General features: G+C 44.0%; 1 protein-coding gene across 1 annotated transcript; it reads right to left on the reverse strand.

Moving 5' to 3' along the window:
- Positions 1 to 11,531: 11,531 nt before the first annotated feature.
- Positions 11,532 to 13,320, reverse strand: LOC109209240. The gene is made up of 5 exons (XM_019372468.1): positions 13,099 to 13,320; positions 12,728 to 12,883; positions 12,534 to 12,585; positions 11,771 to 12,390; positions 11,532 to 11,675 (listed from the first exon to the last, which is right to left on the reverse strand). The coding sequence occupies exons 1-5, from the start codon at positions 13,318 to 13,320 to the stop codon at positions 11,532 to 11,534; spliced, it is 1,194 nt and encodes a 397-aa protein (XP_019228013.1).
- Between the last annotated feature and the right edge of the window lie 1,747 nt (positions 13,321 to 15,067).

A 15,067-nucleotide genomic window follows, 5' to 3' on the forward strand; every position in this document is an offset into this window, starting at 1 on the left:
AAGTTAGAGAGCTATGACTTTCCAGTTTTGGCTTCTCAACCGGGCCTATCAGAGGTTTCAGCCACACGTCAGCCTGCCTGACTTCTTTAAAAGGTTACCATCGGCAGGAATCTCAATGGTAACTTGTTTCATTGCCCTACTTCAACTAAAAGAACCAATTTCAGTACGAGAAGTAGTGGCAGTAGGAACGGTTGAAAAAGTCAAAATGGCCTCGGGTGGACAGGCAGCTGAGGTTCCATTGGAACAGACATAGGAAAAGAGGCAAGGGGTGCTTCCTCAGAAATTGAGCCAAAGTTTTCATCATCAAAACCATGAGAAAAGAGGTGTTCAATAGAGTCACGAGATGCTGCAGGCGTCTCTTCATCAGAACTCACTAAAGTAGCTTCTTCGGGCTCGACCACAGAAACAGGATGAGGAGGAGGAGTAGCTTCGTCATCCAAAATGACACGTCTTCTGGCCCGCGGCTTACGAACTAATGAGCTTCCATCCCGCTCCTCTTCATCTTCAGAATCTTATGGTCTATCGGCCTTCCTTTTCGATGAAGAACTCAAGATTATCTCCTGGGCTCTTGCTAGAGAGAGCCTTGAAGCCCTGATTGACTCATCACTCACACCCCGAATGGGAAACCCTGATAAAAAGAAGGGTTAATAAGTTCTAAAGTAAGAACAAAGAAAAAGGAGAAAGTGGAAGAGAAAGTTACCGTGAGTCTTAACCTTCCAAACAAATCTATTTGAAATACTTCCAAGACCTTACTTCCATGGGAGCAATTGTTAACAATTTTTCTACCCAACCACGAAAATCGGAAATCTCCTCAACAGTTCCCGTGGTTGCTGAAAAGGAAAAGTAAAACAGTTACGGGAAGTACGGGCTCTACACAAAAAATAGAGAAAAAGTAAAATAATTTTAAGGGAAACTTACGTGCAAAGTTCCACTTCTCAGGGAAGGGCATATTCTCTTCACCTACTAACCCACTTATAGGAACAACAACAAATCGAGCGTACCAACCACGATCTTTATCGTCCTCAGGGCTGACTAAAACTCTCTTACTCCTCGCCATGAGAGTAAAAATCCCATGACAGAATAATTTCGGAGAGTAGAGATGGATTAGATGATAAAAGGTGAAAGGTAATTGAGCCAGGTTAGCCAAATACCTAAGGAATGCTACAACCCTCCATACAATAGGGCCAATCTGTCCTAAACACACATCGAAGAAACGACAAAATTCAATAATGACTAGGTCAATAGGAGGCCTAAAACCTAATGTGAAGGGATACGTATACACCAAAGAAAAGCTAGCTTTAATAGAAGTGATCCTTTGGTTTTTATTGGGGACCAGAATTGGAAAATCAAATTTCCAATGACAATCTCTGCGAACAACAGAAATCAAACACTCAGTAATCTGGGAAGGATAAACATCAGCACGATCATGAGAGGTCATAGAGGTGACTTGATTCCTATACAATTCTCTATCAGAATAAAAAGAAAGTTCAGCAGGGATAATCTCATCAACCGTAGGTTCACGAATTGGCTCGCTAGAATCCCTATTTCTAGCAGAAGACCTATGTGAAAAAGAAGCCCTAGTTCTAGAAGATGATGGAGGAGTAGAACTAGGTTGAGAAGAAGAACCTCATACAGAAACTAACCCCAAACTACGCAATCTACCGCCTCTCCTTTTTCTGGTAGGAGCAAGGGGAAGTTCATCTACAATAAGAACTTTTTGAGGATCAGGGTTTGAAGAAGACATAGTTGTATGAAGAAGTAGAATATACTAAACAACAAGATATGGAAAACTTTTTCGTGAAAGAAAAGACAAAGGGTATATTTATACTCGGAAGCAACCGTCATGCAAAATGGTAATGATGGAAACGTCATTATGAAAACTGTCACTTTGTGATTGATGCAGCCGTAAAAAAGCCCTAGAATCCGCTGAAGAGTTGCAAAACCAATTGTTGGCTACCACGTGTCACATGCATTAAATGGAACTGACATACGGTGCATCAATTTAGAAGAAGGTATAATGATATGTGGGAGACGGCGGCAAAAATTCTCGCCTTATTGAGATCCACTTCCCAAATATTCAATTGCTAAATAATTGGCAAGTGGGGGGACTATCTGTATTGGGGAAAATCAATATTACACTTGGAATTAATTATGTGGCTGACACAGCAAGACACGTGGATCATTAGAAAAGTGACAGCTGGCGAAGAGTACTTAGAGAGATGCGAGTCATAATAGGTACGAGCAAAGCGTCTAAGTGACAAGAAGAAACGGTCGCTCGGGTCTCTTCATAATTTGAAGAGACACCGGTGGAATGAATCAAGACAGCAAAAAGTACAGATTCGCTAATCTTCAATTAATGAGCATGAATGATTAGGAACGTTATAGAATCTTCACGAAACAGTTACGATTGCCAATTATAACGTTTCAGTAATGTCATTAAATGCTCATGATGACTCAATTATGAGAGGAAAGAGGCGTTGTACTTAGAGATAGCTATAAAAGGAAGAGAAATGACATTTGTATGGATACGTTCTGATTACTATTGGAATATACTTATTTACTTTGCTTTATATCGATTGCTTTGCTATTTCTCATTCTAATTTTTCTTTTCCATTGCAAAAATATTCTTTTATTTGATTATAAGTAGCCCGAGTACTTCTAAAAATAAGCTTGGACTGAAATTCCTATTTTCTGGTTAAACAGATCGAACAAAACATTTCTTGCTTTGTTCTTTGGTCTCCTTTTCTTCTTTTTCTTGTTATGGGACATTAATCTTTGCTATTCAAGATTCAATGGCAGTATCTCAGAGGAAAACTGAAGGTGACCAAAATAACATCATTGGATAGGAGCCTCTTTCACTAAATTGTCTGCTTACTCTGATAATCTTAAGGTGTGACCCGACCAACATATCTGTATACGGTAGAAATCGGAGAGCTCGATTTCGAAGTATGGATTACACTCCGAGTCCGAGTTCTGGAAGCTCGAAGTAAGAATCAAGCCAGGCCCGGATGAGCACACCTCGAGAAGCAAATTGGGGACCCGTCATGATCTACCTCGAGGGCAGTACAATTTCGAGGGCACTCAAGAAAGAGCGGAAATTTCTCAAGGACACGTGGATTAGGGAATTAATTATAGGATAAGATTTGTACGAAATAGTACAAGTCCGTACTAGGTTGTTATATAGCTGTACCAATAGAATTCTTTATAATAAGTTGAAATGTACCATACTAGGGTTTTCCCCTCCTATATAAAGGGGACCCCAATCATTTGTAATGAGGATCTCATTCTCTGCTTTTCTTGTTTACCGTGCTCAACAATTGTTCTTCAGCTTTATTATCTTTACTTTATTGTTCATATTTTATTGCTCTTAGCTCACCTCGAGGCCCCTGAGATAATCGAGCTCGAGGTCCTTATTGCTCTAACAACACTGGTTTGGTTCATCAATTCTTCTTACTTAAACCTAATATTACTTGTATATCCACTAGTATTAGAATATATCACATATCTTTAAAACCATAAATTATCTTTAATTGTTACTCACATTTTTTGAGGTAAACAGTTTGGCGCCCACTGTGGGGCTAAAGATAATAGTGATTATTTTAGTGCTAGTTTTCTAATAACACACGTTATTCTTCACACTTTTTCTTGTCAAAGATTCTTTGATTTCAGGCTATGATATGTCTAGCACACAAAACGCACCTGCTCATGACAGTGAGGGACCCGGAGAAAACAGCGGTATAGGGGTCGGTGTACCACCCATAAACCCTGAGGGAGTGCCAAATATGGGCCAGTTGATATCAGCTCGCATAACGCTCTAAACACGAACGCAGGCACAGACCCTGTAAGGAATGCGCACAGGGAAGCCCGAGCCGGAGGCCAGGAAACACGAGGAGTGGAAGAAGGAGGAGTCAGCCTCCAAGTGATATTCGAGATGCTGCAAGCTCAGCAAGTCGCCATCGCTCAACTTCAGAGTCAGAATAGAACTCCAAACACAGTCGAACCAGTGAATGCCCGGCATGCTGACCAGCGCTTGAAAGGCCCGATGAAAGCGGCTCGGGGACTGACCCCACAATCATGAAAATGCTCGAAGAACTAACCAAAAGAATCGAGTCCGGAGAAAAGAAATTTGAAGAAAATGACAAAAAGGTGGATACATACAATTCAAGGGTCGACCAAATACTAGGAGCGCCTCCGATTTTGAAAGGACTGGACTCGAAAAAATTCATACAAAAACCTTTCTCCCCAAGTGCGGCCCCGCTGCCTATTCCCAAGAAGTTTTGCATGCCCGATATACCGAAATATAACGGAACAACTGACCCTAACGAACATATTACTTCATACACTTGTGGAATCAAAGGAAATGACTTGAACGACGATGAAATCGAGTCAGTATTATTGAAAAAGTTTGGGGAAACACTATCAAAAGGAGCTATGATCTGGTATCACAACTTAGCTCCTAATTCTATTGATTTATTTGCTATGTTGGCGGACACCTTCGTGAAAGCACACGCCGAGGCCATAAATGTGGCCACAAGAAAATCGGATGTCTTCAAAATAAAACAAAGGGATGGCGAGATGCTAAGGGAGTTCATGTCCTGATTTCAGATGGAAAGAATGGAATTACCACCGGTCTCCCATGACTGGGCAGTTCAGGCCTTTATGCAAGGTTTGAATGAAAGAAGGTCGATTGCATCTCGACAGCTAAAGCAGAACTTAATCGAATATCCAGCTATGACATGGTCGTATGTGCACAATCGTTATTAGTCAAAAATTAGGGTCAAGGACGACTAGTTGGGAGCTCCCTTGGGCTCAGTTCATCCTAACAGATTCGCAGCCAAGCCCCCGAGGGACACAGACCGGGGGATTCAACAAAGAACGGTATCAACCGTATGCCGTTCGAAGGAACAACGGCCTGAGCCACAACATCTATCGGAACGATCAAAGAAGTGATCGAGGTCAAGGTTCTCGAGGATTCGCGAGCAAGAACGGGTTCGATAAGCACGCCGACCCCGCTGAGGTCCCTCGATTATCAGAGTACAACTTCAGCATAAATGCATCAGGGATCGTCTCAGCTATTGGGAGAATCAAAGATGCTAAGTGGCCTAGGCCAATACAGACCAATCCCTCTCAAAGGAACCCGAACTTGATATGCAAGTATCATGGTACGCATGGTCATAAATGAAGGATTGCAGGCAGCTAAGGGAAGAAGTGGCTAGATTATTCAACGAGGGCCACCTTCGAGAATTCCTAAGTGATCGGGCTAAGAATCACTTCAGAGAGAGAGATGAAGGCAGGAAGAATGAACCTGAAGAACCTCAACATGTCATTCACATGATCATCGGTGGAGTCGACGTCCCACAGGGACCTATATTCAAATGTACCAAAGTATCCATCACAAGGGAGAAACGGACTCGGGATTACATGCCCAAGGACACCCTCACATTCAGCGAGGAAGACATCGAGGCCTTATCTCAGCCTCACAACGATGCACTGGTAATTTCTATCCTTTTAAATAAAGTTCAAGTTAAACGTGTTCTCGTGGATCCAGGTAATTCGGCAAATATAATCAGGTCAAGGGTCGTGGAGCAGCTCGGGCTGCTCGATCAAATCATACCGGCATCTCGAGTCTTGAATGGCTTTAACATGGCAAATGAAACAACGAAGGGAGAAATCATCCTCCCAGTCAACGTGGCGGGAACCATACAAGAAACCAAATTTCACGTCATCGAAGGTGACATGAGGTATAATGCTTTGCTTGGAAGGCCGTGGATCCATAGCATGAGGGAGGTGCCGTCGACCCTTCATCAGATGATGAAGTTCCCAACAAAGGATGGCGTGAAAACGGTATATGGAGAACAGCATGCAGCTAAAGAGATATTTGCAGTACATGACTTGACTCCGGTATCGACACCATCCGCACCAGAAAAGTCAAAAGACAAACAGGAGGCCAAATAGCAATTACAGACCATACCCTCGATTGAGCCCGAGGGACAGGTGATTGATGAACAGATGATCAAGGACGAAGAAGAAGATTTCCCCACCCTCCGAGCCTTCGTTTCCCCTGAGGAGTCGAATGCGAAGTCCACGGTCGAAGAACTCAAGCAGGCCGTATTGATTGAGAATCTTCCGGAACGAAAGGTATACCTGGGGAAAGGGTTAACCCCCGAACTCAGGAAAAAACTTATTCAATTTCTTATCAATAACATTGATTGATTCACCTGGTCCCACTTAGATATGACAAGGATCCCACCAGAGATAACTACCCATCGACTAAGTGTCGATGCCAGGTTCAAACCGGTAAAGCAAAAGAGGAGACCTCAGTCCGAGGTAAAGCATGCCTTCATCAAATAAGAGGTAACCAAACTTCTAAAGATAGGATCCATTAGGGAAGTAAAATATCCGGAATGGCTAGCTAGCGTAGTAGTAGTCCCTAAAAAGGGGAATAAACTTAGAATGTGTGTAGACTACAATGATTTGAACAAAGCATGTCCTAAAGATTCCTTCCCGTTTCCCAACATCGATCGTTTGATCGATTCTACGACCGACCATGAGATCCTTACTTTTCTCGATGCCTACTCCGGGTACAACCAAATTCAAATGAACCCAGAGAACCAAGAAAAGACTTCGTTCATCACGAAGTATGGTACGTATTGTTATAATGTAATGCCCTTCGGGCTGAAAAATGCAGCAGCCACATATCAACGCCTAGTTAATAAGATGTTTGAACATCAGATAGTCAAATCCATGGAAGTTTATATTGATGACATGCTAGTTAAGTCCCTGCGCGCAGAGGACCATTTGACCTATTTGCAGGTGACGTTCGATATCCTAAGAAAGTGCAACATGAAGCTCAACCCCGAGAAATACACTTTTGGAGTTGGCTCGGGCAAGTTCTTGGGCTTCATGGTGTCGAACAGGGGTATCGAGATCAACCCCGATAAAATTAAAGCCATCGAGGAAATCACCGTAGTGAACAATGTGAAAGTCGTACAGCGGTTGACCGGACGGATAGCTGCCCTAGGCCGATTTATCTCAAGGTCATCGGATCGGAGCCATCATTTCTTTTCCCTACTCAAGAAGAAGAACAACTTCGCATGGACTCCGGAGTGCCAACAAGCGTTGGAAGAATTAAAACAGTATCTCTCGAGCCCACCCCTGCTCCATACTTCGAAGGAGGATGAAACACCCTACTTGTATTTAGCCGTGTCTGAGGTGGCGGTAAGTGGCGTGCTGGTTCGAGAGGAGCAAGGTACACAATTTCCTGTCTATTATGTGAGTCGGACCCTGGGAGATGCTGAAACCAGGTACCCACATTTGGAAAAGTAGCTCTTGCATTAATAAGTGCATCCAGGAAATTAAAACCATACTTTCAATGCCATCCTATATGTGTATTGACCACGTATCCACTTCGAAATATCTTGCACAAGCTCGAATTATCGGGCACGCTGGACAAATGGGCCATCGAACTTGGAGGGTATGATATCGAATACCAGCCTTGAATGGCTATCAAGTCTCAAATTTTGGCAGACTTCATGGCCGATTTCGTACCTACCCTCGTACCCAAAGTAGAAAAGGAACTCTTGCTAAAAACGGGTACGTCATCGGGGGTATGGACCCTTTTTACAGACTGTGCTTCGAATGTGAAAGGGTCCGGACTCGGTATCGTCTTGAAACCACCTACGGACGGTGTCATTAGGAAATCTATCAAAACTTCTAAATTAACTAACAATGAGGCCGAGTATGAGGCTATGATTGCAGGTCTCGAACTAGCCAAGGGCCTTGGAGCAGAAGTCATCGAGGCAAAATGTGACTCCCTTTTGGTGGTAAATCAAGTAAATGGGAGCTTCGAGGTCCGAGATGATCGAATGCAGAGGTACTTAGACAAACTTCAAGTGACACTGCACCGCTTCAAGGAATGGACACTGGACCATGTACCTCGAGAATAGAATAGCGAGGCCGATGCACTAGCAAACTTGGGGTCTTTGGTGGAAGAGGATGATATCGTCCCGGGGACTGCCGTCCAACTATCAAGGTCGGTGGTCGAAGAAGACCATGCCGAAATTAATTCAACAAGTTTAACATGGGATCAGAGGAATAAATACATCGACTATCTGAAGCATGGGAAGCTCCCCACAGACTCAAAAGAGTCAATGGCACTTCGAGCCAAAGCAGCCCGATTCTCACTCGATGAAAAGGAACGTTGTACAGAAGAACCTTCGATGGGCCGCTGGCGGTGTGTTTGGGACCTGGGAACACCGATTATGTATTACGAGAAATCCACGAGGGCACTTGTGGCAACCATTCTGGTGCAGACTCTCTGGTTTGCAAGGTGATCAGAGCGGGGTATTATTGGGATAGCATGGAAAAGGATACCAAGGAGTTCGTTTGAAAGTGTGACAAATGCCAAAGATTTGCACCAATGATCCACCAACCCGGTGAACAACTCCATTCGGTCCTATCCCCGTGGCCATTCATGTAATGGGGGATGGACATCGTCGGCCCCCTACCGACGGCACCAGGTAAAGCTAGATTTATTTTGTTTATGACTGACTACTTCTCAAAATGGGTCGAAGCGCAAGCCTTCGAGAAGATAAGAGAAAAAGAAGTCATCGACTTCATATGGGACCACATCATATGTCAGTTCGGGATACCAGCCGAAATAGCATGTGACAATGGGAAACAGTTCATCGGCAGCAAAGTGACAAAATTCCTTGAGGACCATAAATCAAAAGGATTCTATCAGCATCATACCACCCAAGTGCAAATGGTCAGACCGAGTCCACAAACAAAACCATCATTCAAAACTTAAAGAAAAGGTTAGATGATGCAAAAGGGAAATGGAGAGAAGTATTGCCCGAGGTGCTATGGGCATATCGAACGACGTCAAAGTCAAGCACAGGGGAGACCCCGTTTTCTTTGGTGTACGGGTTCGAAGCATTGATTCCAGTCGAAGTCGGGGAACCTAGCGTCAGATTTCAGCATGCCACCGATGACTCAAATCACGAAGCTATGAACACTTCTATCGAGCTACTAGATGAAAAGTGTGAGGCCACATTGATTTGAATGGCCGCGCAAAAACAAAGGATCGAAAGATATTACAACAGAAGGACGAACCTTCGATATTTCGGGGTCAGGGACTTAGTCCTAAAGAAAATCACTCTCAACACTCGAGACCCAAACGAAGGGAAACTAGGCCCCAATTGGGAAAGACCGTACCGTGTCCTCGGAGTCGTAGGGAAAGGATCCTACAAACTCAGCACAATGGAAGGCGAGCAACTACCAAACAATTGGAACGTATCATTGCTAAAACGATATTACTGCTGAGGTATGAACTTCTCCCTTTTTCCGTTTATATTTAAAGCTAACTCCTTGTAGAAGTTCGATCGGAAACATCGAGGCGCCTTTCAGTTCGAAGACCTTGGGTTTTAAAGCATGCGCTGCACTCTTTTTCCCGTGGACCGGATTTTATCCCAAGTGGGTTTTTCAGGCAAGGTTTTAATGAGGCAACACCTATATGCTACCTAAGGAACATTCGACAAGTATTTAAGGCTTCTTTTCAATCAACCTCTAATAATAGGGGGCATCACCCTCGGAGAAAGATACTTCACGCCTAAGAGGGCCTCAATAGGAGAACTTTGTAATGCGCCAAACGGTCAAATGAACCGTGTCTATATAGGATAGTTGAGCCCCGACGGCAAAACTTGTACGCATGTATCAACTATATAAAGAAGCATTCTGGTTATATCAAAAACACTTTGTATCTCAAAGAGGTTTGCAATCATACGAGCTCTACACTTACAATCCTACGGGAAGCGGCTCAAGGGCCAAAGCAGCGCGAAATACTCGGGGACTGACACTGACAGTCAATACATCCGAGTCATCGAAAGTTCAGACTCATAAGACCTCAAAGAGGCACCCCCTCGAAACAAAGGCCAAGGCCAATATACTCGAGGACTAACTTTTCGAACAAGTTCGGAAAGTTATCGGGAAACAAGTCCAGGTGACAAACCCGAAGGCTACGGCCATACTAAAGACTACGGTCACATAAAGGCTACGGCCAAAATAATGCGATTTGGAGATGTCCGATTTCCGCTATAAATTAAAGGCCTTCAAACATTAAAAAACCGGTTAAATTAGGGGCAAAAGCAAAATATAACGGGCTTCGATAAATTCGGCCCCCCGAAAAATCTATGGGCTTCGATAAATTCAGCCCTCGAATAATCTAAAGGCTTCGATAATACCGGCCTTCGAAAAACCCAACGGGTGCAAAAACACACGCTAAGGCATAACTAAAATTCCACTAAGTCTTTTAGCCGAAATGAGGGAAAAATTGTATAGCCATTTTAGAGGACGAAACGGCCCAACTTAAAGAGCCTAAGGGCCGTATATAAGAGCCTAAAAGCCAGCTTAAAAAGAGCCTAAGGGCCGATGTATAAGAGCCTAAGGCCAGCTTAAAAGAGCTTAAGGGGCCAAAAGCTTATAAGAGTTCGAGACTTCGTTCTCACTCAACTCGAACTCAAAGGCCCCATTGTTCCAAACTCGCATCAAATTGATTTTAAGCTTAGATCGAGGACCATCTAAAACCTTAAGAGGTATTACCTTGAGCAATAAAAACCTAAGGGTTTATTACGAATCTGAACCGATACTCGAGCAAAGCATTTGAATCATCGAAATTTTCCACAAACGGGGATAAAATAAAATTCAACACAAATCAAAGATAGAGCGAAAAGATACTTTATATTCATAAGGGAAAGTTACAAAACATTTACAACGCCCACAAAGGGCCCTTTCTCAAAAAAGAAACCTAATCTATTTTCGGGGTCACGCCCCCGGGAGTGTCGTCTCCAGAACCTTCATCTTCAGTGGCTCTATCTTCAGGGGTCTCCTCTCCTTCGGGAGTATCTTCTTTGCCTTCCTCGGAGCCACTTACCACATCCTCGTCATCGAAGGAGACGAGGAACCTAGCATCGGTTTCCCGCGCCTTTGCCTCAGCTATCTCCCCGGCAAGGTTGAACCCTCGGGCATGGATTTCTTCAAGAGTCTCCCTCCGGGCTTGGCACTTAGCCAATTCATTGCTCCGTCTTCATCGGTCGGAGGCCTCCTTCAACTCAGCTTGAACGTCCACAGTTTCCCTCAAGTATATAGCAATGGATTTATCGGCCGCAGCCTTCGTCTTCTCAGCTTCGGCTTTGGCCTGTACAGCTTCAGCCTTAGCCTGTGCAACTTCGGCCCGGGCTTTAGCCAGCTCGGCCTCCAACCGCTCGATTTTCCTGGCCTGAGCCAGACCCTTTGCTTCAACGCCTCGGAGCTGAGCTTCAGCCGAGGCCAGTTGGGCCGTAACAGCTTCCTTGTCGGCAGCAAGTTGATCCATGTTCTCTTCCACTGATGACAATCAGCCCGAACTTGATCTACCTCGCCCCGGAGCTGCCCAATCATATCTCGCTTTTTCTGCAGCTGAGATATCGAAGTATTAGCCTCTGAATTAGGGCCAAGAAGGCCGAACTTTGTTAAAATCACAGCTACCTGCTTATCTAGCTCGGACTCGCTTTTTGAGCTTTGGCCAATGCGGTTCGGAGATCCTTAAACTCCTCTTCCTTCTGGCTACAGAGGAGCCTCAAGGCCTTCTCTTCACCCGAAACCTTCTGGAGCTCAGTCTCACATTGGCTCAACTCAGCCTAAACTTCACAATGGCCTGTAAGTGGAATGGAGACATATTAGTCAAAAGAAAAGAAAGGAAGAAAAATTTACGATAAAAAGGGCAAGTCCTTACCCGGGAAAGGAGACGTTGAGCCTCTTCAAAAATGGAGGATGCATCATTAAAGTCGTTGGCATCCTCAATCCCAATGTAGCAACCCTGAAAATCGTCCTCGATGGCCTTATTTGGGTCGGGCATACGCATAGCGTTGGCTTCTTCGATTGCCCCCTCAAAATAAGTTGTCGTTGTTGCGGGCCCGAGCTCTTCACTAGGGGAATTCTCATTATCATTGGGGGTCTCAGCATTTACCCCCTCTGGTATAGTTATTGAAGGCGGAGGGATAATCTCGACCTCCGGGGATACAGGGGCCTTGCCCGTTTCTTCCTTCGGGACATCCTCACCACAGGACGAGGTTTCCGTTTCGGAAGGCTTGGCGACCTCGAGTGGCTTCCTGGTCCGAGTCACCAGCGCCGACTCTTCATTATCATTTTCTCTATCATCCGGGGAGTCATGGACCGAGTCTGCGCCCGTTTGAGCAAATCTTTTCCGCAGCCTTCGAGCGGGGGTTTTCTTGTCTTGAGGGTCTCCGAGTTTCGAGACCCTTTTTCTTTTGTTGTCCTTCTCAGACTTCGGATTTGAAGGCTTGGTTTTTTCCCCGGGCGAAGCCGGCCTCATCTCGGATGCATCGCCAAGGCCTGCACGGGCAAGCGTGAGTAAGTAAAAATGCCGCCAATGTGTGGAAAATGTTGAAAGGCACTTACCGTGGTTCTTGGCCTCCCACTGGCCCTTCGATAATTCACGCCACTTGCGCTCGTCGTAGGAAGAAGTGGCAGCTAACTTTCAGACCCAATTCTCGAGGTCGGGCACCACTGGGGGCGCCCAAGCATTAGCTGCCAAAAGAAAGATAGAAGCGTTATGGAAAATAGAAGCAGAATATGAATAGATACGGGAATACGAACTCCACTTACGGTTAAAGTTCCACCTCTCCAGGAACGGCATTTTAACCTCGGGGATGACGTTCGAAGTTCTTACTCTAACAAACCGGCTCATCCAACCCTGATCTTTGGTTTCGTCAGTACTGGCAAAGAAGGATTTCGTTGTTCGGCGTTGCAGCTTGATGAGTCCTCGAAATAACTGGGGCCGATACAATCGAACCGGGTGGCTGAGGGTGAATTCCAAACCCTTGGCCTTTTCAGAAAAGTGCCGCAACATGATCACAATATGCCAAAAGGAAGGGTGAATATGACCGAGGGTGACTTTGTACGTTTTGCAAAAGTCGATCATCGAGGGGACCCAGCGTGAAGGGGTAAGTGTAAACACTCAAAAACCCCTCTTTGTGGGTAGTAATGCTTTCATCGGGGCTCGGGATCTGAACCTCAACCTCATCGACATTCCCTCTTTACATCCTTGGTAAGCTTCTCCGTTATCAAGCTAATATATCGAGATACGTGCTCGCATCGACCTGCGACATCGGGAGGATTCTCGATACTGAAGTCTTTCTTAATAATGCAATTACCGGGGGTGATTTCCTCAAGCGTGGGCGGCACCACCGGTTTGGCCGGCCGAGAGGCAGAGGAAGATGATGCTCTATCCTTTTTGGGGACCGTCCTGGAAGTTTTGGCCATGGTTGTAAGATAAATAATACGGGTGCACAGGGATGTAGAGTTTCCGACAAGAGCTTGGAGTTTTTTCGGCGCTTAAAGAGGCGGAGGAAATGGGTGATTGGAGAAAGAGATGAAGATGGGAAAGGGGTGAAGAAAGAGTAAAGTTCTTTACTTAGAGGAATCGCCTCATATTTATAGAAGGGCAACGACGGTTCGGCGGCATTAGTGGCCGACCAATACTAGCATGCATTCAATGTTTTTGGGGAAGTGGACCGACGGGACGTTTCGGTCACTTCGAACGCTTGCATCACGAGGATGACTTCATCACTAAGGACTTCGGGAATCCAAATCGTTTCATATTATTTCATTCTAAGAAACGTGGGGACTATCTGTATACGGTAGAAATCGGAGAGCTTGATTTCGAAGGCTGGATTACACTCTGAGTCCGAGTTCTGGAAGCTCGAAGTAAGAATCAAGCCAGGCCCGGATGAGCGCACCTCGAGAAGCAAATCGGGGACCCATCATGATCTGCCTCGAGGGCAGTACAATTTCGAGGGCACTCAAGAAAGAAAGGGAATTTCTCAAGGACACATGGATCAGGGCATTAATTATAGGATAAGATTTGTACAAAATAGTATAAGCCTGTACTAGGTTGTTATACAGCTATACCAATAGAATTCTTTATCATAAGTGGAAATGTACCATACTAGGATTTTTCCCTCCTATATAAAGGGGACCCCAATCATTTGTAAGGAGGATCTCATTCTCTGCAATAGAACATTCTTCTCTGCTTTTCTTGTTTACCGTGCTCAACAATTGTTCTTCAGCTTTATTGTCTTTATTTTATTGTTCATATTTTATTGCTCTTAGCTCACCTCGAGGCCCCTGAGATAATCGAGCTCGAGGTCCTTATTGCTCTAACAACACTGGTTTGGTTCATCAGTTCTTCTTACTTAAACCTAATATTACTTGTATATCCACTAGTATTAGAATATATCACATATCTTTAAAACTACAAATTATCTTTAATTGTTACTCACATTTTTCGAGTTAAACAATATCAATGACAAAATTTCGTCGGTTGCCCTTTTTTGTATCAGTTATATAATATATCGTCTTTTTTTGTTGTTGCAACGAATGGACTTTTTAGATCACAGTCGAAAGATATCCTTTTTAGCAAACAAAAAGAAAACTTACGAGAAAACATTAGATCACAGTCAAAAGTTTTGTAAATTATTGTAACGTTAGATTACAGTTTAATATTTTGTGAGTGATAAAATTATATGAGTAAATTTTAGACTTGAGTCTAATAACTTGAGTCTAATGTTGGTAACTTTTTAAGGGGAAGTGCACGGTTAGCCACTAATAACACATGTATCTACTTTTAAGCCATTGTTTAAAATGTCTTTAGTCTTTAGCCACTGCTTTAATAAACTTTAACTGCCCGGACGAAAATACCCTTCTGCTCATGTCCTTAACTTTTGAACTTAACTTCAGGACTACATGTCCTTAACTTTTGAACTTGGACTCTAAGTTCAGGACTTCAGGACTACATGTCCTTAACTTTTGAACTTGTAACTGTAAGTTCAGGACCAAGTGTCCTTAACTTTTGAGCTTGTTAGTCTAAGTTCAGGACCTATTATCCTTAACTTTTGGGCTTCTTAGCCTAAGTTCAGGACCTATTGTCCTTAACTTTTGAGCTCAGGGTATGATCAAGTCTTCGAAATCGAGCTCTCCGATTTCGATCGTGTATATATATATATATATA

This window comes from Nicotiana attenuata, unplaced genomic scaffold, assembly GCF_001879085.1.
Source record: "Nicotiana attenuata strain UT unplaced genomic scaffold, NIATTr2, whole genome shotgun sequence".
Lineage (NCBI taxonomy): Eukaryota > Viridiplantae > Streptophyta > Magnoliopsida > Solanales > Solanaceae > Nicotiana > Nicotiana attenuata.